The following is a 24,016-nucleotide window of genomic DNA, read 5'->3' as shown; positions in this document are numbered from 1 at the left end:
AATGGTGTCGAGTAATCTAACAGATGCAGAGTTCAAAACACTGGTTATAAAGATGCTCAATGAACTTTTGGGAAGTTTGGATAAATTCAGTGAGAACGTCAATAAAGAGATAAAAAACATAAAAATTGAAATGGAAATTATAAAAGAGAACCAGTCTGAAATAAAGAATACATTATCTGAGATGGGAAGGATACTAAATGGAATAAACAAAGGAATAAACAATGTGAATAAAGAAAAGGATCAAATGCCCTATCTAGAAGATGGGAAAGCCAAGGACACGCAAGCAGAATGGCAAGAGATGAGATGCCAGGACTATAAAAATAGTTTAAAGAGCATATGGGACATTATTAAGGGTCTGAATATCCAAGAAAATCAAGATGCTGAACAGCTGTTTGAAGATATAATGATGGAAAACTTCCCTAACCTAGTGAAGGAAATGGACATCAAACTCCAGGAAGCGCAGAAAATCCCCAAAATCAGGGATCCAAAGAGGCCCACACCAACACACGTCATAATGAAGATGCCAAAGGTTAAACACAAAGAAAGAATATTAAAAGGAGCAAGAAAAAAACAAATAATTACTTATAAGGAAACACTCATAAGACTGGCAGCTGGTTTCTCAAAAGAAACTATGCAGGACAGAAGGGCTTGGCAAAAAAATATTCAACAGGTTGAAGACCCAGGATCTATAACCAAGAATAATTTATCTAGCAACGCTATCATTTAGACTGGAAGGTCAGATAAAGGGCTTCCCAGACAAAAATAAGCTAAAGGAATGTATCACCACCAAGCCAGTATTATAGGAAATGTTGGAGGGACTTCTTTAAGAAGAAAAAATACAAAAGACTCACTTCAGATTAAAAGACACACAGACTAAAAGGAAGGGGACAGAAAAAGATATTGCTTTGATGGACCTAGAAGGTATTTAAGTCAGACAGAAAGATAAACACTATATGATTTCACTTCTATGCGGAATCTAAGGAATAAAAAGAACTACTCAAACACAGACTCACAAATATAGTGAACAATTTGGTGACAGAAAGAGGGGAAGAGGGTTTGGGGGGCTGAGAGAATGGGGTGAAGGGTTAAAGTAGTACAAAATTAGTAGGTGATTGATGGTTACAGGGATGGGGAGCACGGCATAGGGAATGCAGTTAGCATTAATACGTTGGCTAGGTGGAGGGTCAGGGGAGGGAGGGAGGGAGGAACTGGGGGGATCGTTTTACAAACTGTATAGATGTCTAACCAATGTACTGTATACTTGAAACTAATTAAAATTAATTTAAAAAGAATCCATTGAGACCTCAAAAAAAAGTAGTTTTTCTTTACAGAAAAATGCAGGCTAATAAATATGGAAGTAATAAATTTAAAGAATTGCCATTTTGCAATCCCCAACATGTAGTAATAAGGATCATAAATGGATTCTAAAACATTTATGAACGGTTTTTAGAAAACCACAAAGCATCACCCCACAGATTATTAATTACAAAAGTGTATGTATGTATATATATATATATATATATTCCTTTGGAGAGATCTATCATCAATAGTGGGTCATCCGAACATCTTGTGCCTCCTGAGGTGATGAAATAAGTACACATCACCACTTAGTCAGGTTCTTGTCACAATGTTCAAAATTCATTCCTCAGAACCTAATTATTAGGAAATAATGACAAATCCAGATTGTGGGATACTATCCAAGACAACTGGCTTCGCTAGACTCTTCAATCAAATCAATGTCATGAAAAACAAAAATAGCATGGTATCTGTTGTAAAATGAAGTGTAAGACAAACAACCAAATGTAGTATGTTATCTTTCATTTGATTCTGAATAAAAAATTAAAAAGCTGTAAGGTTTGAGAAATTGGGGAAAACAAAATATCAACTTATGTCAGATTATGGAATTGTTCATTTCTTAATGTGAAGACATTGTGGTTACACAGGAGAATGCCCTTATTCAGAGACACATATATCATGTAGGACTAAAGGGTCGCAGAGTCTATGACTGGCTTTCAAGTGATTCAGTATTATTTAGAAAGATAACCGAATTAGTGTCCTCAGAGTTGGGGCTCTGGAATCTTAAAAAGCTCACCCAGGTGACTCAGACACAGCTAAAGAAGAGATCCACTGGTCCAAGTCCTGGTTTCTGCTACCTCCCCTGTAGCTAGAGAAAAGTGAGGGGAGGAAATGCTATAATTCTTCCAGCAGAATTAGCTCAGCTGGTAGCCCAGAGCCTTTTCCCTAATGGTTCCACAAGCCAGTTATCTCAGTCTGAACGGCCTCTGAGGGTCTTACAATCGGATTTCCCACGGAGGAAGGTACACACTAGTCCTCCCTTAAGGGGCCTTGGCTGCTCTGAGAAACCAATAACACAAGCTTCAGGCTATTGAAAAAGCTAGAGGAACAGAAGCAGGGAGCAAGCCAAGGAACTGTTCAGGGGAAACCTACCAGATGAAGATTCCAGTGTTTTGCCAGGAATCAATTTAACACTGAACACAGAGGGTTCACCTGGGGAGTACGGGGAGGGGCAGGTCAATTAACATTTAGTGACGATCTGTTATGTACTGAGTCAGTTGTCATTACTAATCACTTCAGCTTTGGCACACATGGGTTTATGCCCTCACTACAAAACAATTTGTTCAATGTCTGTTCTAAGAAACTTGAGGAAAATAAAAGCCAGATTGATTATGAGACAATTTAAACAAATGCAAGACATTTTTAACTAAAGAGCAGAAAAGGTTAGGTCTCCATACAGCTGTCAATTATTTTTATTGAAGTGGAAAAAATATTTTCACTAAAACAACTATTAATATATCCTTCTACATGATTATGCTAAGGAGAGGAGGAGGTGGGGAGGCATACAAGCTGTAAAAGGTAGAAAATGAATGAAAGCTGGGGAAGAACTCTTCCCAGCAGTAGAGATGCCTGCAGTCGAGAGATGCCTGCAGTCAGCTTTCCTGGGTACCTAGTGGGCAGAGAAGATCAGGAAGAGATCCATCTGGGAAACAAAGAAGAGATTATTGCCCACAGCTGCCAGTGTTGCCTCTCTACACATCTTCCACTCTTTTGGCAATGGAAGCCCTCCATCTCCGCCGATCCACAATCAGGCACAGCCAGGACACTCCCCTGAAAAACTAGCTTGGCTTCCTGAATAGCCAGTCCTTCGGGAGCCAGGCCTGCAAGGTCTTAAGGCTGGCACTGCTGTAGATCACCCTCAGCCCACTGTACAAGACGATGCTCACCAACACAGTGCCAGTCACTCCACTGGCAACTCCTACTCCCAAGGCTATTGCCACCTTCTTCTCCCACGGTGGACGGTGGGGCCTGGAATAGTTATCCAGATTCACTTCCAGGCCCTCATCTACTAACTTCTGCTCCTCAGTAAGGGACTGATGGAAATTCAGGTTCACCAAGTTAGGAGGAAGAACCCTCAGCCCGAAATAGAGCCTCTTGACGAGTCTCAAGTTTTTTAACAGCTGCACATCACACCGGTAGGTCCCAGAGTCATACTCCTGAGTAGACTGAAACTTCACAAAGTGGGAACTAGCTCGGAAGGGCTTGAAGACTTCATCATCAGTTGAGATAATACCCCGAGCAAGTCTCCAAGTAAACCGGAAAGCCTCCTTCCCAATCTCCAGGATGTCTGAACTCAGACAGCTCAGCTCAAATTCCTTCCCTATGAGAACGGTGAAATGGAGCATTCCACAGATCCAGTTGGTCAGACATTCCAAGCGCTGAGATTTACACTTCCTTCTCACGCCATCAGGGCCCACCTCACAGACAGTCTCCTCCTTATAGCCAAGGCCACAGGTGACAGTACAGGTTGTGGCATTGACAATTACTTTGCCCACAGCTTCTTGCAGCTTCTCAGGGATGGCCAGTGTTTTAGGTAAAGTCACCACCAAAGGCAGATACATGGCCAACACCAGGCTCCCAAGGATGAAAACGGTGGATAGAGTCTTCATGTCTCAGTAAGCATTTCGCCACCCTCAGTCAGCACCCCGAGGTATTCCAAGTGAATCCTCTACGTATCATAACTCAATTCCTTCAACATGAGATATCCTTCAAAGTCAGAAGATGTAACACACTGTCAATAAAATACCGCCACTTAAACCATGGTCCAGTCCTTATCAACAGGTGAGGCCACAGGGCAGAAAAAAAAGTCATAATGTTGCTGCTTTACCATCTCTGCTTGTTAGTCACCACCTTACCGGTCTCCATTCTTTCCACATCCTTTTAATGAATTTAAATCCACCTCTTGGGAAGACAAAGATGAAGTGACTTCAGAAGCTGAATTTCCAAATTACCTCAAACGCAGAGTGAAGCTAGACTTTTCCTCACTCTTTCCCTTCCCATCCGAATTGTGGAATCTAATTTAAAGGGTTTCAAAAAGCCAGTTAAATCTGTCCAAGTAAGAAATAAAATACCAAGTCTTAAAAAAAGGAGAGGATTAACTTGAATTAAGTTATTATTGACTCTAAATGCTCCTAAACCGTCTATAAAAAGGATTAAGAACTCTGGACTGAGAAGCAAGTGACTTATCCTTCCAGCATTTCTATTTGTACTTCCTCCTTTGTAAATTAAGACCTCCTTGCCTATTTCGGGAAGGTCACTTTGAGCATCAAATGATCCAATGTTCAGGAAAACACTTGTACAGCTCATGTGTAAGGAATTTTAAATAGAAAAGTCATGAAGACAAGGGCCCTTGTAGAATCCAAATGTTTATCAGCAAGACAGGCGAAATTAAATGCAGCTCCTCTCCCCATTCTAGGCACCCGTCCTTCCCGAGGGCACAGAAGGTGTTTTCTGGGGGAGTGGAGGCATATTTCCCTGCCCCTCTGTTCACCCTAGAGAACAGAGGAGCTCATCTCTCACTTGGGCCAAGGTTGCTATGAGACAGCTATGATGTCAACAACAAATTCTGTCACATAACAGAAAAGATTAATAAATAGACGGAGTTGATTAAAATCAATGACTTAAATAGACTTTATGAAACATTTTTTAGAGACAATGAGTATTCAGAGGGTTTTTAAACTATTTAACCTAGGGGAGAAAAGTCTAATAAAGAGGAATTTAACTGTATTTATGTGTTAAGAAAGCTCCTTGGAAGGCAGAAAGCTCCTCACGTGTTTTTGTAACCTCCAGAAGACCTCCTAGCACTGTTGCCTCTACTGAGTAGTTACACACACTTAAACTGAGTTGAAGGATTGAAAGAGAGATCATTCCTAGATGATCTTTTTAACACCTTTTTGATTGAATTGTTCATTTATAATGAAGCAGAAATCTGGACCACCTGATACACCCTACCCCTCCCAGCTCTGTATTTCCACACAAAGATCTAACATCAGCACAGGAAGCTGCATTTTCTGTCACACAAAGCAAAATGGCAGGTGAGTTTCAGAAGTGGTTAGTGTCTACAAAAAACATCTATACCTGTTCTTTAATAAACATCCAATTTTATTTACAAAGCAGTAAAGCTTCAGCAAGAAGTACCCAAGGCTTGTACAAAACTACAGAACATTAAAAAACAAAATAGGGGAGATGACAAAAGGAAGAAGAGAATATGCATATGTTGTACAAATTTAGAAAATCAAACCAAAATGGCATAGGTTTTAAAAGCTGATAAAAACTTCAAAAGCATAAATAATTATTAGCAGCTGCTGCCAGGGACAATCTGACAGGGCTGAAGTTGATTTTCTCAGTAGCCAATTTAGGAGGTGGACATAGCATAAATATCCAAATGCACAGGTAAGAGATACCAAGCTACTTTGCACATGGAAATAAGGCAGAAACCTTTGCATCATACAGTTTGTACACTATTGCAGGGAATGGAAGTAATGTCCGCAAAACAAAAATATGTTAGTGAGCCACCTACTAACCTCAGCCACTGGTCTGAGATGAAATATGAAATGAAATTCACAAAATGAGCATTTGAGGAAAAAGTAGTGGCATCTAAAAATACAGAAATGTTGCAATTGACTCAGGGAGAGCTCTTACTTCAACTACTGAATTTTGGTTCTAAAAGATGGAACAGGAGAAAGCAGCTCTTACTGATGTGTTCTAATTTGATTTCTAGCCTAAAATTCAAAAGGTAATCAACTTGTTAGGCTACCTATAGGAGCACCCACCAGCTGATAGAGATTTCACAATAAGCACAGTGTTTAAACTCTCTGAAAATACTGTGAAAATGACGATCCAGGTTAAGCACTTCTGGTCAGCTAAAAGCTCTACTCAGAGAGGCCAGTGAGCCCTCCCCACACTTATTTTACTCTGGCTTTTCAGAGAATTTCAAATGCCTAACGTACACATCCATCCCATCTGCTACTTTTTACATAAAAGAACAGCAAAAGCAAAAAGTAAAAAAATTTTTAAAAAGCTAAGCAACCTTTCACAGAAAGGAAGTGACTGAAACGTCTTAAGGAAAAGAAGCATGGATACAAGAAGGGAAAAATGTGATGACTGATGGAAGGACAGATCTCCACGAGCAATGATAAAAAAAAAAAATTTGTTCCTTGATCTGTGATTTGAACTGTGTTGTTGCTGCTTTGATTTTGGACGGTTCTACTTTAGTCCTTGCATAGATTCCCCCACCCCAATCAAAAAGAAGCTTGTTGAGAAACACCTGGCTCATTTCCATCTCTGGAAGCTAGCACAGGTAAAACAATATAAACTACTGATGATTCTTTGCTGGAGACAAAGAATAGTTTTTGAAACTATCCTCAAAAACCATGATTAGTGAAGAAGGAACCAGGACTGGAGGGAAATTCGTGCAGTGAAAGGAAAACAAAGAAAAACCCTGACCCTGTTATAGCCCAGTTTCTTGGGCAAAAGGTATGTTAGGAAGAAGGGGCCCTTCTTATCTTTCTTCCATTTCTGAAAATTTCAAATCTTTCAAGCACTTTCTTTTCTGCCCATCCTTTGTACACAATATAGAAATATAGGAGGTATCTGGTGAAAGGGTAAGTTTCGAAATGGAAGCAAGAATATGCGACAGAAGGTCTCCTAGGAAGCTTGTAGCAGAATTTCAGATAAGAAGAAGTCAGTAAGGACATGCACTGAGGCTGGGAGGCAGATAGAAGGAGATAGCAAATGACAGGTCAAAATGATGCTGGGTACAATAAAATTAGATGAGTAAAACAAGCATCTCTTCTCCAGCAACATAACTCAGTATTAAAGTTTAAATGAGTCAAATTCCCATTTGATGTCTTCACAAATCCTCATTCCTGAGAGCCTATTTGGACTTATGCTTGAAAGGGAAGGGACGTATACTCTTCTTTCATAATTCACTTCTTCATTCGAACATAAAATTCACTCCTTCCACCTCCTGGGTGAGAAGCAGAGGCCTTTGTTTTAAATTAAAGTCAATCTCAAATGACTGACCACAGTGTCCAGAGGCCACATGATGGAAAAATGGGGAAGAACGAAGAAGCACTTCCAGGGTCTTCACAACAGCTCGGAGATTGCTCCCCCTGCTGAAAAGATTAGACACAAAAAGATTTCTTTTAGCATCAACTTAGACCAGTTCTTACAAGAACAGAAATACTGACAGATGCCAGATGATGCATGACAAGCACACATGCACTAAGAATTTCCCTCCTTTAAGTTAAAACCAACTCCAACTCCCACTTACTCTTCATTGAAACAATAATCCAAATCTCAAATCCCCACCCCACACCTCCTCGTACTTCCCCAAAGGGGAAAAAAAGGCAAAATTATTGGAGTTCTACACATTTTCTAAGCTGCTAATTAACCATTCTCCAAGGTGTCAAGGTGTTAAACAATGATTTATAGTCCAAAAAGTGTGATAAGTAGAGGAAAAGAAATCCTAGGGTACTACATCTTCCAGTCTCATATACTGATTAATCACTAAATGATTAACAGTGAGCAACAAACCCTTTTCCAAGCACCCCTGTTCATTAAGTAACATTCTTATCACCTTAGAATCCCAAATATGATGAAATGTTAATGAAAACTACTGTTGGTACTTCTAAGTGTCAACAACTGATCAATAAATAACCACCTCAATAGTAAAATCAAATGAACACTTCCCTGATTATTCCATAGAAGCTGTTCAACCTCTGAGGGACATCCTTAAATGGCTGCTGAGAAATATTAACTAGGAAGTGTAAAAAGAGAACAAGGTGAAGAAAATCCTCCCGGATGTCATTGGAAATGGTAAAATGGTTAAAAAACTGTCCAAATCATGAAAGAAAAGTCCCATTTGTAAACTTTGCTTTTAACTTGATTTTTAAAAATTCAAGCACAGATGAAAACTGGCAATAAAAAATATATACTCCCATTTGCCTGAGAACAAATTACAAACTCTCCTAGATGCTACATTGTTAAAAATCCAATTTAAACTTTATATATATAGTTCAGTAAGATAAAGTTTACTTAACACCTGTTATGTAGCTCTCTCTCAACATAAAACATAAAAATTAATCTCCTGAGTTGATTTTTAAAAATCTTGAGATAAGAGGATCTACTCTATAAGACTATCAGGCCTTTAACACTTTAAGACTAGTTTTCCTGACTATCCCCTCACCAACCTAGTTCTAACAGTTTAAAAATGAACACAATATTGACATTTTAAGCCCATATCAAGACAGGAAAATCAAAACCAACAAACCAAAACCAGAGCAATCAATACTATGAACAAGACAAGATACAGAGAAACAGCAGGACAAAAGAAGACCTCCATGGAGGCTATTTAAAAGTCTGCCCCAAGGATACACATTATTTAGCTGCATCACAAAGGCAATCCACAATAATATAAAATTAAGAAAATTTCAGCTCAGGATGAACGGCTGCTACTGGTACCTTCCAACAGCAGCCTGAGCCAGAGTGGCCTAAGAACAACATACTGGATATTGATTTTCAAACATTATCTTAGTCAGCTAATAAGACCACCAAGAATGAGAAAGAATATCCAACTAGCCATCTGATTTTAGCAGGAATTCATATATTAGCCTTTGACGCACTGATCCATTTTTTAAAAAGAGAAGAGAAGAACAAATACCCTCACTTACTATCAAGCATTCAAAACAATCACAGATTTGCGAGGTGGTTCGGAGGCCCGGGGTGATGGGCCAGCAGTAGGTGGCCAGCAGTGGGTGGCCAAAATGCAGGGAATCTTCGTGGTGCCTGTCCATCCCAGAAGCAGCACCTCTGCTTGTTTTGATCTTTGCCACCCCCAAGGGACCCAAGTGCACACCAGCTCACGAGGACTTCAGACCACGTATGTGACAGATCACAACTTTGTCACACTTGCTACTGATGATATTTACTACTAAGGAGCCCTAGTTCTTAGGCAATCCTTGAGCAGTCAGAGGGCAATGGGGACATTGGTGCTTCCAATCTGAGGACTGTCCTCTGGAAAGTAATAAGGTAATCGTGGGGAACCTGTAGGTGTTACGCTGATCTGGCCTTTCCAAAAAGGTACCCTCACCAAGCTCCACTGATGGGTCCTCACTCATCACAGAAAGTGTATCTTCATGGATGTGGGCCCCCGGGTACTATCCAATACTAATGAGCTGTTTGATTGGGAAGAATTCTCTGGGGCCCTAGATTCCAGATGGCCAGATTACTCCTGTAAGTCTATGTGTCTTCCAATCTTCTCTTGAAATGCATAATCTCTTGTTGCAACAGGTAATAGCAGGTTTGTCAGGGCTACTCAGGGCTTACTGAGCAGTTTATTCAATAACTGCTCAATTGCAAATATTAACAAACAGTTGCATTTACATTTACCTCATTTGAGCAGTAACACAGTCTATACCTATAATTCTGCCTTTAAACAATTTGGCTCTAATGCAAAACTAGGGCATTTTGGGGGAAGGGAAGTTCACAAAACCTTGAATCTACAAATATAATCCTCCAACTGAACTGTGTGTGTGTGTGTGTGTGTGTGTGTGTGTGTGTGTGTGTGTGTGTAAGAGAAAGACAGAGATACGTGTGCAGGGACCATGCTAATATTTTCTGTATTGTCCCAATTTTAGTATATGCTGCTAAATTGAGCACCTGTATTGATTTTTAAAGTTGGTTCGGCCTCTGGCATTCTGGATCAGATTTCATTTCTTAATATCTAGTGGGTATCTACAATGACTGTATGCTGCTTTTTACTGAAAATCTCCAAGGTGTGGAAGAACACGAGACTAAAATGCTAGAGTTTTTACCTCTGTGGCCTTGAGGGGGCCATGTGAAAATCAAGAGCATGTGACAGCCAGCCTTTGCCTGCTCTGGGCCCTCCAAGCCAACCATGGTTATTGAACGAAGCCCCATCCTCACCCAAAGAATCCCATACAAAAGATATAATGGGTTGTCCTGAAACTGAGACTTTTGATGGAGTTATTTGTGATCTCATTTCACCACTCTCCCCCAGGGTTGCGGCCTTCACAAAGATCCAAACCACACTGCAGCTGGTGTACAAAGCTGGATGCAGCCCTTCTGAGTAAGTCTTGGAACCAAACCACAAAACCCCTTTGGGGTTCTTTATGATCCTGCTCCTCAGCACACTCTGGAGTGTAATCTGGCCATTTCAGTTTTGAGATTTCCATTCAGGTAAAGGTCAAGGCACCAAGGTCAGTGAAGAAAAGAGAAAACAGGCAGCAGGACAAATAGATTACAGAGAAGTGTGCGTGCGCACAAATCGTGAACCGTTTGCAGTAATCTATGCAGTTGTTTTGTCTGCATGTTGTCAGAAAATGTATCATCACCTTGGCCTTATTCTGTGAAAGTCTCCTCTAGTCCTTTTAAAGGGTGAAGCTGTTAAAATAGTTGCCTCTATTTAAGGCTGATCAACTCAAGGGCCTAATAAAAATAATGTAGAAAATAAAAATCCAATGTGAAGCAGCCTGCTATTCCAAGATATAAGTTCTATCCTTTAATGAGGTCGGTGCCTCCTTTAACCTTGTTAGCCAAGTGAGTGGAAACAAACTTCTATGAGGCCCTTGATAATGAGCTTTTAAATGATGACTTGTACCAATACTAAAATATGTATTCTACATATAGTTCACTACAACTACATTCAGGATGTTGAGAATTTTAGTGAATAAAACAACCTGTTCCTTTAGGGATGAGTCTTTCCAACATTTTGATTTTGACTCCCATTTAGACATTTTTAGAGCATAGCTGAGAAACATCAACGCTGTTGTACTCGGAGCCATAAAACCTAACAGTACTTCATGGTGCCTTTGACAGAAACCTAGTTTGGCAAATGACAGAGATATTAGTTACTGTTAGTGGCCACATCAATTAATATTAAAAGCTGAAATCACTGTATGATAGAGAAAAATGCTGAGTTTTTAAAACTTTAAATAGTTTATTTACCATAAACAAAGCAAATGATTAATTACAGGTTGGTTTTGAAGAAGCTAGGAGACTATGTCCTAGAGTATTTCAATTAATTTAATATGTCAGACCACATTTTAAGTTACCCCGAAGTATTCTAGCTCCTTGGACCAGGGAAATCTATTTAAACTTTAAATTGTGTTTCTTCCGTAGAGGCATCAGCTTGTACAAGAAGTGGGTTATGGAAGGATCGTTTTTTGTTTGTTTTTGCTTTTTGACTAAGAGAAACTATGGCCTAGGAGATTTGAGTTGGGACCTCCTTACAGGTAGGAGGTGGATCATTTTTATTTATGTGAGTCTATTACTAATCTGCAATCTTTGTTGGCAATGCCCAGGTAACTCTTCCAGACTATTTAAAAATATATACGGACACAGCCTTAGCTGGACTGAATATGAAGGTGGTAACTGATTATCAGTAGAGCACCATAAATACTGTTGACAGGAAAAAATGCTGGTGCTCAATGGTACGGTGCTGGGCTGTGACAAACTAAAACTAAAATTATATCTAGCAAATTTGAGGCAGAATACTCAAAACTGATAACTGAATCTGCTTCAGCTATTCTCTAGAATTCATGTTCGCAATGGTTAACTGACCTGAGGTGAAACTTAAACGAGGAATTCTGTTTCACGTTCTAGTGCATCGCATTGTCACATCTGGATTAACGCATTTACATTAAAATGTTAAAGCGAGAGGAAAAAACCTGAATACAACCACTTATTTGATCGGGCCAGCCTGAATCTACTGACCTAGTTGCAGAAAATTGAGAGTACTGTATTAACTAAGCAGTACTTGTACATAAAACAAAAAGTTTCCAAACCCCAACATTTGAATAGAAATGGACTGTGATTATAGTTTTCAAACAAGGGACCATTTAGCCTAGATTCAAATATTTGAGAGGAAACAAACTGTTCTCCATCCCCTAACAAAAATCCCTCATTCCTACAGAAGTGAGAAAACTCAGTAAGTTTCAAAAGGCTTAGGAGTTAAGAAGCTATACAGGTACTATAGGTTTGTCTTTTTTGGTATTACCATTTGAAAAAAAAAACAAACAAAAAACCCTCATCTTCTTAATGTGACAATATTATTACCAACATCATTACTGATTCTAGACTACTGAGAAAGAGAGAAAAACCGCTAAGATTTGAATACTTTAGAGAGAGAGAGAAGAGATGCTACCATTAAACAGTCAGGGGCTACATAAAGCAAGCTTGTATTTCTGGTTGTCTGTCTAGCACTTCCATTTGAGGCAAAACAAAACAAAATACAACACCTAGGAGCAAATAAAACTGAAGAAGTGAATTAAACCAGGGGTTCTTACCCTTTTTTGGGTCATAGATTCTGATAGGTAAGGTTACCTTCATTTCTGATGAAAAGGGCGCCTTCCCCACAAAAATAGTCACATAATATTTTGCATACAACATCAGGGGAATGTAGACCACTTAAAGCCTATTTATAAACCCAAGGTTAAGAGCCACTGAATTAAGTCAAATGTGGTTTAACCTACCCTTGTCAGCGGCTAAAAACTCAGTATCTACCACTGGGAAGAAAGAGGGAAGGAAAAAATGCTGCAGTTAAACGGAGTCAGGGCTGAACAAAGCAAGGCCACGAAGCAAGCCAGACAGCGCTCCCAGTGTGTCCTTACCTGTCAAGGGCTGGCTGAGTTCCGCCTGCACTTTACCCTTCGCTGATCCTTCCAGAGGTAAACCTCTGTCCCCTTTGTAGAGTTTCGGTTTAAATGGAGAATCTTTCTCTTTACCTTTTGATCCTTTAGGCCGGCCTGCTTGCTTCTTCTTGGATTTGCCATCCCCCTTCACACCCAGTAGTGGATGGACTTCTGTAAAAGGACAGATAGGCATGGAAAGAAATCCATACGCCACCAGTCCCATCATGCCAAACAAGCACATGGCACGCCATCTACCCATGAGTAAACAATGCTGCCCGAGTGCCAGATCCACTAATACAAGGAGAAAATTTTGCTTTATTATTTATAAAACAATAAAGAATGGCCATTAATTGAGAAATAGTTGCTTGGCCAAAGGGAATACATGGCCTATCTGGTTCACACCAAGCCACAGCAGCTCCAAACTGAAAAAGTAGCTGAAGGACACACTGATACTATATACACAGAGGCAAAAAAGGAATGCACACATGCACAATGTCACATGAGAACAGAAAGGAAATGGATTTTGGAACTAGAGAGACCAGGGTAAGAATCCTGACTCTACTACACGATTATAAAGGCTTCCAGAGTCAGACTGCAAAAGTAGGCAGGAAGAATGAAAAGATGTCCAAATCTGATTAGTACTTTATCATCTAATAAAATCAGGGAGGGGATCAGGAAGAAGGGTGGCATCATGAAACAAACTCAGAGCCAGATGTCAGAAGACTTACAGTGTATCATCTTAGGCAAGGTACTGAGGGCAGAATATCCCCATTTTGAAAGAGAAGCGAAAGCGCATGAAATCATTAAAAAACTATAAAAGAAAAAAAAAAAAAAAAAAAAAAAAAAACCTCATGAGAAAACTCCTTTAAGGTAAAATCACCCGAACAGGAAATTACCGGGCTGTGTTGCAGAGTAAAAAGTGGTGTCTGCTGGACAGCAAAGAGAAGATGTGGCTCTTACCATCATTTGGTACTCCTTGAAGTTCTATATTGGTTGTTTTGGGTTTCTTCTTAGGTGGCTGGGACCCATCTGCTGAAGATTGCCTCTTCTTCTCTGAACTAGCCCCTTCATCCATCAAGGAAGTTTGGACTGCATCCGGTGGGGGGCCATAAGGATTTTCTTCTGGGTCTTCTACCTCAGGGGCAATGGGTAAATATAATAGAGCCTTTGAATCTTCCAGCTCTTCATCACTATTTGGAACAGGATCAGACAAGGGATTGGAAAAAAGAGGAGACAGTTGCTTAAACCATGAACCCTTCCTCTAGGGTAGAATCACCTATATGAACAGATATGGACCTAGAATTTTAAGAAAGCCAAGATAAACAAAAGGAAACTGGACAACATGATTAATAAAATCAGTAGTAAAATTTAATGGTATAAATGAATCACTTTAGTTTCTTAAGATTTTCTATCAGGGGAAAAAGGAAGGGATTTCTTGTCCACCAAAGCAACTATCTCTTGCAGTTAATAAGCAGATGGGACTGAAGGGTCAGGCAGGGGAAGGGAGAAGTCCAATACCAGAGATGAGTCCTGAGGCCCAGGCCCAGCCCCCACCAATGGCTCACCTGCTGCAGAAGGCAGCGATAGGATCCACACTGGTGACATCCACTTCTTCATCCTCAGCAGCATCAGCCCCTGTAGGACAGAATCACAGCAGAGGCATAAGAAGTGCAAAACTGCTTTTTATTTGTAGCTCAATGATTTTCATAAACTGAAATTCAGAAGAAACAAAGGAAGAAAACCAAACCATTCATTTTACTTAATAATTTGACAGAATTTCTATCAAGTGCTAAGCACTGAATCTAGAGTGATGACCAAAAAGTTGAAAACAGTTCTTCAGTAAAAGCTTCATAGTCTAATTGGACAGAAAGACATAAATGGATCATTTGAATTCAACACAGTAAGTGCTACAGTAAAGGCATGTGCGGTGTGCTAAGGAGATGAAAAGGAACAACTAATGTGCAAGTCTGGGAAGGCTTCACAGAACATAATCCAATAACACCAATACGGCCCAGAACAAGCTGCATCTCTGGTGGTCCTCCTAAAACACGAGGCATGTACGTTATCTAGTATCACAAAATGGGGACCGGCATTTTCAAGCTAGAAAGAACCAACCTCAATCCCAGTTCCCTGATTCCTGGCACCCATCAAGAGGCCCAACAGTCAGTGATCTGTGGCATAAAGTATTCACTGACAGTGCCAACTAACTGGGTAGACTAAGCATTCACACACTCTGACTCCTACTAGATATAAAACCCTGTGTTAGAACCATAAGGATAAGAAGTCAAATCTTTATTATCAAAGAGCTTCCTATTATTTCAGAAGAGGTAAAAATATCAATGATCATGATCATAACAGAAATTAACATCTGAATGCCCATCACACCTAGGCACTATACTGTGAGCTTTATGCGAGTTATCTCATTTATTCCCCATAACCCTAAAAAGCAGTTCCATTATTATCACTATTATACAGATGAGGACATTCAGGTTTAAAGAATATGTATTTTGCCCAAAGCAGTCTGACTCCAGAGCCCAGGTTCTTTACTTTAACCATACTGACAAAGGAGCTGATAATACATGATACAGCTGAGTACACACATGCGTGGCTGCTTTGATAAGTGCTGCAGGTAAATCCTCATTTAATCATCTGCAATTAATCAGGAAATACAAAGTGAAATGTTGAGAGCTGTTGAACTCTAGTAATAATGTCCATGTCAGTCCTTAGTCAATGCCTCAAAGTGACATTTCAGAATAAGTGATGAATAAATTTTCAACACAAATTTTAAGAATATGAATACTGAATAAAGCAATAATTTCTCCTTTAGGAAATACTATCTGCAACTGAGAAATATTACCTGTTTGCTCAGGCTCACTCTTATCTTCATCTTCAATATCAAACTCTGATTCTCTTTCCTCATATTCTACATTTTCATCCAACTCTTTGAAGTCTGGTGCAAAGGCACTCCAATTTTCCTATGTCACAAAAATAAAATGTACTACTTAACCACATGAGAAAAAAACAGTCTATAAACTAAACATCAATGATATAAATGAAAGATCTGAACATGAAAGCAACTCAGAATTCTGAAATTAAATTTGGCAGATAATAAAAATTAGGTTATCTACAGATTTTACTATCTTATGGTATTTCCTATTTTAAACATTCCTAGTTATTAACTATAGTTCTTTCATAAATAACTGCCATCTTTAATCTTTTTAAGATGTAAGTCTGAGGTAAATGTTAAATTTTCTTATGAATACACTGATTACAACAAATATAATTAAAGGTGTTCAAAATAAAACCAAGATGAAAAACAGAAACAAAGCTGGAAATAAGAAAAGAAAAAGAAAAATCTAACTCAGATAAGAAATAGAAAAATATAACAGAAAGTCCACTAGACTTTTTCACTGGAAACAGCTAATAAATCAGCTTTGACCCAAGATGGTCCCATCAAAATAAAGCAGAGCTGGAAGCAATGAATCTATTTAATTAGACTATAAGAAACACATGCAAAAGAAAGTAAATAAGGTAACTTTCAGCTTACTATTGATAAAATTCTTTGATAAAAAGACTAGGTATCTAGTTTCAAAGAAACTAAACCAGAAAAATACTTACTACTTGATTTTGGGCCCAGATAGATACCACTCCACTAGAAATGGATGCTATGATGGGTCGAACAGGATGCCACTAAATTTAATGAAGGAAAGAAAAATCAGTTCTAAGAACGAATCTAAAATTGTCTGCATTACATAAGCAACAACAGCAACCTCTCACTCTACTCACAGCTACATCCAAGAGGAGTTCACCTCTCGTCCCGTGGAGAATCTTCACCAGGTTCCCTATGCTCTTCTCCCAGATGTAAAGGGCATGCTGCCGGGCTGAACCTGCTACTATGTATTCCCCATCCCCAGAGAAACAACATTTCTTCCACGGGGTCCTAAAAAACAAAGAAAGTACCCAAGGAGAACTAGAACCTGAGCCCAGGTCATGAATTAATCACACATTCTCCCAGGTTGTGATACACACCTATTGACCAAGTCCTGTAATTTTTGCATGGGTTCGGGCTCTCCATCTCTTCCACAGGTTAAGATTTCTCTGCCATCATAAACTCTGATTATTCGATCTGCTGTGTTAATTAAAAAGCAACTACAGAAAGGAGAAAATATCAACACCAGAGGTCAGAAATCTATTTCTGTTAACATTTTCTATTACTACCTGTTACTTAGAACAGTATACCATAAAAAAACTAATAAATTGAGGAGAGACTGAGTAAAGATCTAAGTAATAGACATGAATATTTATGTGTCTACTTGTCACCTTCCAAATCAAAATTTAATTTGAAGTGAGAATGTTTTATACTTCTGGTGTATCCTGGAACCCAGTAGGTGCAAACTAACAAACTAATCATCAGTATTTGATCGTGATCCAAGACTTCTAAATTGAAACTAGCTTGCTGAATTCATAAGCATACAGTTAAATGTTTATAAATACTTAATTTCTCTGGCCTATTTTATATAGGATATATTCTTCTTCATGAGTTCATAAACTATTTCATTTTAAAATGTTCAACCTTTTACTGTAATGACATTGGAAATTTGTCTAAAATAAGTTATTTTACCACTTTCTTCGAGACTTCATTGACTAACCTTTTCTCAGTTCAAGAGAACTTTGAACATGAATGTCCCCTAAGCATGTACGGGTGTTCCTATATGAAATAGGATGACTGTTACTTCTCTTACTGACAACCTATTTCTTCTTGTTTCTGTTGAGACATCTACTTCTAGCTGGGTAACCAAACTTATCAGAAAAAAAAAATCTGAAATTAAAAGGGTAAATAGGCTTTATGTGAGTAAAATATATGCTCAGCTACTATGTGAATTATGTGACAACAATTCTGATTATAATGATAGCTAATCTTTACCCAGTGCTAACCATGTGTCAGGCATTTTGGTTCGAAGCACATACCTCTCAGATACCCCTTCTGTAAAGGAGCTGCCTGTTAACCTTCAGATAAAGAAGATGTGAATGCTGGTTCAACACAGTAAATTTTATGAACTTAAGATCCAGATAGTGACAGATTTTAGTAATTATTTTTTAAGTAAACTTCTTTAAAAATTTAAGTATGATATATAAAAACTGTGAATTTCAATGTATTTTGCATCCTACTCAATTTTAAAACTGTCTCTAAAAAGACAAGGTCTCACCTCCCCTTCCGGGCAAACTCTATTGACTTAATGGCTGTGGTATTGCTTGTTCCAGTTGTTACTCTGAAGGAAGCAACAAGATCCTGAGAATCTGTTTTTAGGACCAAAATCTAAAGTTTAAAAGAGAAAAAAAAAGTCAGTATTCTGAAAACATACAGTAATTAGATCTGGCTTCTGTTTCTAAAAGTGGGCATAGACTGGGTGAAAACATAAATATCTCTATTCCCATGTATTCGGCCTGATTAATTATTGCCTTTTACTTCAAATAAAGAATGGTGTCTTAATCTACTCTTAAAATATAATGTTTAGTGTTAGTCACAACAATCAAAAAATGGAAGCAACCCAAGTATTTCATCAGCAGATGAATGAACAAACAAAATGGAGTATATGCATACAATGGAATATTATTCATCCTTGAAAAGGAGGAAAATTCTGGCACATATTGAGCATAGATGACTCTTAAGGACATTATGCTAACTAAAATAAACCAGTCACAAAAAGACAAATACTATATTAGTCCACTTATATGAGGTACCTAGAGTAGCCAAATTTATAGACAGAAAGTAGAATAATGGTTGCCACAGACTAGGGAGGGAGGGGGGAGTTAAGGTATAGGGAGTTATGTGTTATTAATGAGTACAGTTTCTGGAGTACATGGTGGTAATGGTTGCACAGCAATGAACTGTACACTTAATGATTAAGATGGTAAATCTTATGTTGTATTTTATATGTTTTTAACCACAATTTTTAAAAATTGCTACTTTCTAAAGTAGCCATGAAAGTCTACTAGCTCATGTGCCTCGGTCAAAAAAAAAAAAAAGAAAGAAAATCAAGGTGCCTAAAAAAACTACAAACTCTTAGCTTAAAAGGGACCTTAAAGTTCACCTAACCTGACTTCTTACTTCACAAAACTATAGATCAAGCTGGCATGAATTATATATTTACAGAACTAGGCATTTTTATCAGCAGTATTTCATTTTATAACTTTAAAATTTTATAATTTAGTAATGGCCCTTCATTAGCAGTATCCAGTAAAGGCTCTTCCATCTTTTTCTAGGCCACATAATCTCTGACTGATCTAAATTCAAAGAGCAGAAATGATTATTAGGCATGAGAGAATTTGCTACATTTGCCACAGGCAGGAGGCATGCTTAGTGCAGGGGTAAAAGAAATTTCAAAGGAAGTCACAAGAGTAGCCATGAAATGAGCCAATTTCACAGGCTGACTAAAAAAGCTTATTTCACCCGCGTCTAGGCTTACCTTGCCTTTTGCATTTCCTGTATAGATATATTCCCCCCGCCTATCAAAAGATGCAACCACGTTCAAGTCGGAGTCATCGTCAACAGGCAGAACAACATGTTTGGAATCTGAAAGGGTCAACATGACAGGAGCAGATTTCATGGGACACACGAGAACCTTGTTCCTGTTCGAAAATATGAATAGTACATTGGCTGTTGCTTCAGTATGAGAAGGCTGATTCTCTTGCTGTTTTCCTTGATCCGTATCCACTACCCTCATCAACTCTTCCACCCCAAGCAAAAACAGTGAAAAAGCCTAAAATCTAAATGTCTAATAATAGAGAAACGACTGAGTAAAGTTATGGGATCCTACCTTGATAAAATAAAATGTAATCATTAAAAATAAAGATGTAGTTAATTAGTAAAATATGTATGAAAGTAAAAAAGCAAAATACTGATTAAAACCATGTAAAAAATACATATTTATGTATATGTAACATGCATATCCGTGCTTTGTGAACTATAAAGCACTATGTAACAAGCTTTATATGTAAAGAAAACATGACTAAAAGAGAACCCAGGGAAATGCCAACAATTATGTCTGGGTAATAGAATGATAGGTAACTCATTTTCTTAAACGCAGTTTTAATACTGAATGATTTCTCCTCTACTAAAGAAATTCAAACAATTGGGGGGAAAAACCCCAAATCAAGGACCAGTTATACTTATTTCTACCTTTGCCCATTTCCAAAGTATTATTTTTAGCTAGTTTTTAATTACACAATACAACACTCTCCTTAAAATTATACAATAGAGCCAACCTAGGCAGAAAGATGTTTTTTATGTGGAAGGTTTAAGGAGATGTTTTTTATGTGGAAGGTTTAAAGAGATGTATCTGTCTCCTAAAACCTTAAACTGAAATTGTCATGAGCCTGGAGCTAATCCACATAGAATTAGACCCCACCCCAAGGAAGAATAGCTCAGATTATACATACTGATCTCGTGGATGATACTGGACTTTTAAGATCGGGGAAGGGAATCGAAACCTCTGGTCGCAGTCGCCTGAAAGAACATCCCACTGTGACACTATGTTATCTGTGGAAGCACTCACGAGCTTATGACCATCTCGACTCCAGCTGAGAAGAAAAAGGGTACCTCAGCACATATTCTAAGGTAAAGTATAGCATATAACTCTTACGGACAAAAATGCATGAGTCACACATACTGCCCTAATTGCTTGAGTAAATAATACTTTACTATTTTTTTTTTTTTAGCATATATTCTAATTTATAATAAGCATTCCCAACTAAGAAATAAATAAGAATGTTCTCATGACATTTTCATATCTAGTAACAGAAGCTCTTAATAATTCAAGATAACACTACAAGTGGCTCTGTGAAAAGAACACACTCAAACATTTTAGAAGAGTCCACAATCAGCAAGCCCTGAAGTGTTGACATAACAAAGAACGGGTTTTTTCCTAGTGGGCAGGGAGGGAGTATTTGAGCTTTCAGAGGTTGTCCCTGAAGTAGCACCTTCACAGTATAAACAACCTAATAAAGATAAGTATCTATTATTTAAATAATTAAGAAAAGGATAAATTCCTCCTGCTCAGTACAGCTAAGCACCCTGGATATCAGACATAAAACAAACACAAAAAGACTCTGAAAGGCAGAGAGAAGACAACTGTCTAGAGACTGCAGGATAAGAGAAATGACATAATAGTAAGTTCCTTGGATATTCTTTCAGCTTATGTCCCAGATCAGGTGATAGAGAAGCCAACAACATACTAACACCAATGGACACACACACAAAAGCCTCAAGAAGAGCCTGCTCTCTCTGTCTGAAGGACCAGGAGAAAACAAATCAGAGAGACAGAAAATGTTTAGACAATAATCACTCTACTCCAGCAATCACCACAGAAAAAAACTGCAACTCCACCTCCATCCCAGTCAACAAGGTCTAGATAGAGAGTTAGACTTCCCTCTTGCCCAGGTATAGCAATGCATCCTTAACCTCCTAATGGTGTCAGAGAAAGCTCGGCAGGGAGCCAGACTTTCATACCCACCAGGTGTTGATGAGGACCTCTACTGTAGAGATGCCTAGGGAGCAGGAACAAGGCACTCCTAACCTTCCAGGACAAGAATGGTATCAGCCTAGGAGGCCTAGTGAGGAGCCTGAACTTCCAACCCCACCAAGGATAATGAAGCCAAGTAAGAACCTTGGACTTCTAATTCAGGGCAATAACAAGATGGCGCCTTCCCTTCCCCCTGGCACAGTATCAGAAGAGGCCTGCAAAAAACAGAAGATTTAAGTAATAAATAAGCTCTATAGTCTCATAACACAACACCTAAAATGCCCAAGTTTCAAATGCAAATCACTAACAACCTAAGAACAAAGAAAATCTCACATTGAATGAGAAAATCAACAATAACAGATATGACATGTTAGAATAATCTATCGAAGATTTTAATGCAACCATCTTATGCTTTAATGAGCAATTGCGAACATGCTTGAAAAAAATGAATAAGCCAGAAAGTCGCAGCAAAGAAACAGAAGATATAGAGAAGAACTGAAATGGGAATTTTAGAACTGAAAAATACAATAACTAAAATAAAAAACTCAGAGATGGGTTCAGCAGCTAATAGAAAGAGGAAAGAAGCAATAAACTGGAAGACAGAATAATAAAGTTATCTGTGGGACTATAATGAAAGACTTAAATCCATATAATCAGAGTCCTGGAATGAAAGGAAAAAAGTGGGGCTTAAGGTATTTTTAGAAATAATAGCTGAAATTTCCCCAAATTTGGCAAAAGATATAAAACCTACAGATTCAAAAAGCTGAGTGAACATCAAACAGGATGAGCTCAAAGAAATCCACTCCAAGACATAAAGACAAACTTCTGAAAACTAAAGACAAAAAAATCTTGAAAGCAGCAAGAGAGAAATACCACCTTACCTATGGAAAACAATTTACATGACAGCAGATTTTTTTATCAGAAACGATGAGGTCAGAAGGAAGTGGCACATTTTTCAAATGCTGAAAGAAAAGAGCTGTCAACCCAAATTCTATATCCAGTGAAAATATTTTCCAGGAACAAAGACGCAAAATCACGACATCTGTCGCCAGCAGACCTACCCTAAAAGAATGGCTCAGGAAAGTTCTCTAAACAGAAATGAAACGATGAAATAAGAATATCAGGAAGAATATCAGGAAGAAAGGAAAATGAAAATAAAAATGTCAGTAAATAATAGACTCTTTTCTTGAGTTTTGACCTCTGAAGCAAAAATTACAATGCTGTTGTCTACAGCCATGCTACCCTAAACAAGCCCGATCTCAGAAGCAGGGTCAGGCCTGGTTAGTACTTGGATGGGAGACCACCTAGGAAGACCAGGTGCTGTAGGTGTAAAAAATAAAAAATAAATAAAAAAATAATAAGGGATTGTAAGCTGACAAGGTCCCTGCAATCTGTGAGGTCAACCAAGGGTTGCCTCGCCTTAAAAAAAAAAATTACAATACTGTCTTATGTGGGTCTCCACACATACAGAGAAAATATTTAAAAGACAATCATAAAAAAAAAAGAGGGTAAAAGGAGGTAAGGTTTATATGCTTCGCTTGAACTGGTAAAATGTCATCACCAGTAGACCATGACAAGTTATGTATATACAATGTAATGCCTACTAACCACTAAAAAGCTATACAAAGAAATAGCCTCGAAAATACTATAGATAATCAAAATGGAATCCTAAAAAATGAAGTCAGGAAAAAGAAAATAGAGAAACAGAAGAAAAACAAAAAGAGAAACTCCAAACCAGTCTTTATTTAAATTTAGCAAGGAAAAGGAGTTGCTCCTGAGGAACCCTGGCTGGCGATATACTCCACGGTTAGGGATGTAAGCTCAAGAGTCAGACTCATGCAAAGGCCCAGAGAGCACCACCTTCCAGCAGCTTCATCTTCCACAAGTTATACAACCTTTAAGTACTTCAAGTTCCTCACCTATTCCATGGAAATAACAGTATCTACCCATAGAAGCCTGATGAGAGCATTATAATTAATATATTTAAAACTCTTAGCCCAATGCTTGACACATAATGAGTGCTCAAAAAACATTAGCAATTATTTGTGTCAGAGACATGATAAATGTATTCCCAGATGCAGGACTTGAAGAGAGAGGAAAGCAGGGTTAAGTAAAATGAGAAGGGAATAGAGAGGAATCAAGTTCAAGTCTGCATACAAAAGGACTCTGGTGCATCTCTCCTACTAGCTTGACAACACTTGCAGTCATGCTTACCCCTCAGAAAGGCAATTAGAGAATCTTTATAGAGAATGCATACCTAAAAGAAGAGGCCTACAGATGCTATAACTTGAGGATTCGCAACAAAAAAAGCCAGTGGTCCACCCAATTTCAATGGATGATGGGACGGTTAAGAGGTTGAGCTAAAATTTACACACACTGCAACAGGAAGCTCATGCACAATTTCTGAAATTAACAGACCAAAAAATGGAATTACACTAGGAATGAGTCGATACTGGCTGTGGAGAGAAACAAGAGACAGCTTTT

The 24,016-nt window shown here is 38.4% G+C and overlaps 2 protein-coding genes across 5 annotated transcripts in view; both read right to left on the bottom strand.

Moving 5' to 3' along the window:
- Positions 1-2,403: 2,403 nt before the first annotated feature.
- TMEM81 (transmembrane protein 81) lies at positions 2,404-5,305 on the bottom strand. Its single transcript, XM_011373005.2, has one exon. It carries the CDS (start codon positions 3,963-3,965, stop codon positions 3,135-3,137), a length of 831 nt encoding a protein of 276 aa, XP_011371307.1. The 5' UTR covers positions 3,966-5,305; the 3' UTR covers positions 2,404-3,134.
- A 134-nt stretch (positions 5,306-5,439) lies between these two features.
- RBBP5 (RB binding protein 5, histone lysine methyltransferase complex subunit) overlaps positions 5,440-24,016 on the bottom strand; it is a 34,086-nt gene continuing 15,509 nt past the window's right edge. Inside the window, exons 4-14 of one of the 4 annotated variants that reach the window (XM_011373002.2) lie at positions 20,451-20,591; positions 19,478-19,640; positions 18,218-18,327; positions 17,040-17,159; positions 16,797-16,950; positions 16,629-16,700; positions 15,868-15,985; positions 14,576-14,645; positions 13,971-14,200; positions 12,990-13,181; positions 5,440-7,472 (exon numbers count right to left, since the gene is read on the bottom strand). In XM_011373002.2, coding sequence (XP_011371304.1) covers positions 7,444-7,472; positions 12,990-13,181; positions 13,971-14,200; positions 14,576-14,645; positions 15,868-15,985; positions 16,629-16,700; positions 16,797-16,950; positions 17,040-17,159; positions 18,218-18,327; positions 19,478-19,640; positions 20,451-20,591 — 1,399 coding nt within the window. In that variant the 3' untranslated portion in view covers positions 5,440-7,443. The remainder of the gene's footprint in view (positions 7,473-12,989; positions 13,182-13,970; positions 14,201-14,575; positions 14,646-15,867; positions 15,986-16,628; positions 16,701-16,796; positions 16,951-17,039; positions 17,160-18,217; positions 18,328-19,477; positions 19,641-20,450; positions 20,592-24,016) is intronic. The other 3 variants (XM_011373003.2, XM_011373004.2, XM_023538271.1) reach the window with 3 other exon arrangements.

The sequence above is a fragment of the Pteropus vampyrus genome, unplaced genomic scaffold, assembly GCF_000151845.1.
Source record: "Pteropus vampyrus isolate Shadow unplaced genomic scaffold, Pvam_2.0 Scaffold217, whole genome shotgun sequence".
NCBI classification, from domain to species: domain Eukaryota; kingdom Metazoa; phylum Chordata; class Mammalia; order Chiroptera; family Pteropodidae; genus Pteropus; species Pteropus vampyrus.
This window is presented reverse-complemented; position numbering and strand designations above follow the sequence as displayed.

Coding starts and splice junctions, on each gene's coding strand:
- TMEM81 (XM_011373005.2), bottom strand. CDS start 3,965: ATGAAGACTCTATCCACCGTTTTCATCCTTGGGAGCCTGGTGTTGGCC.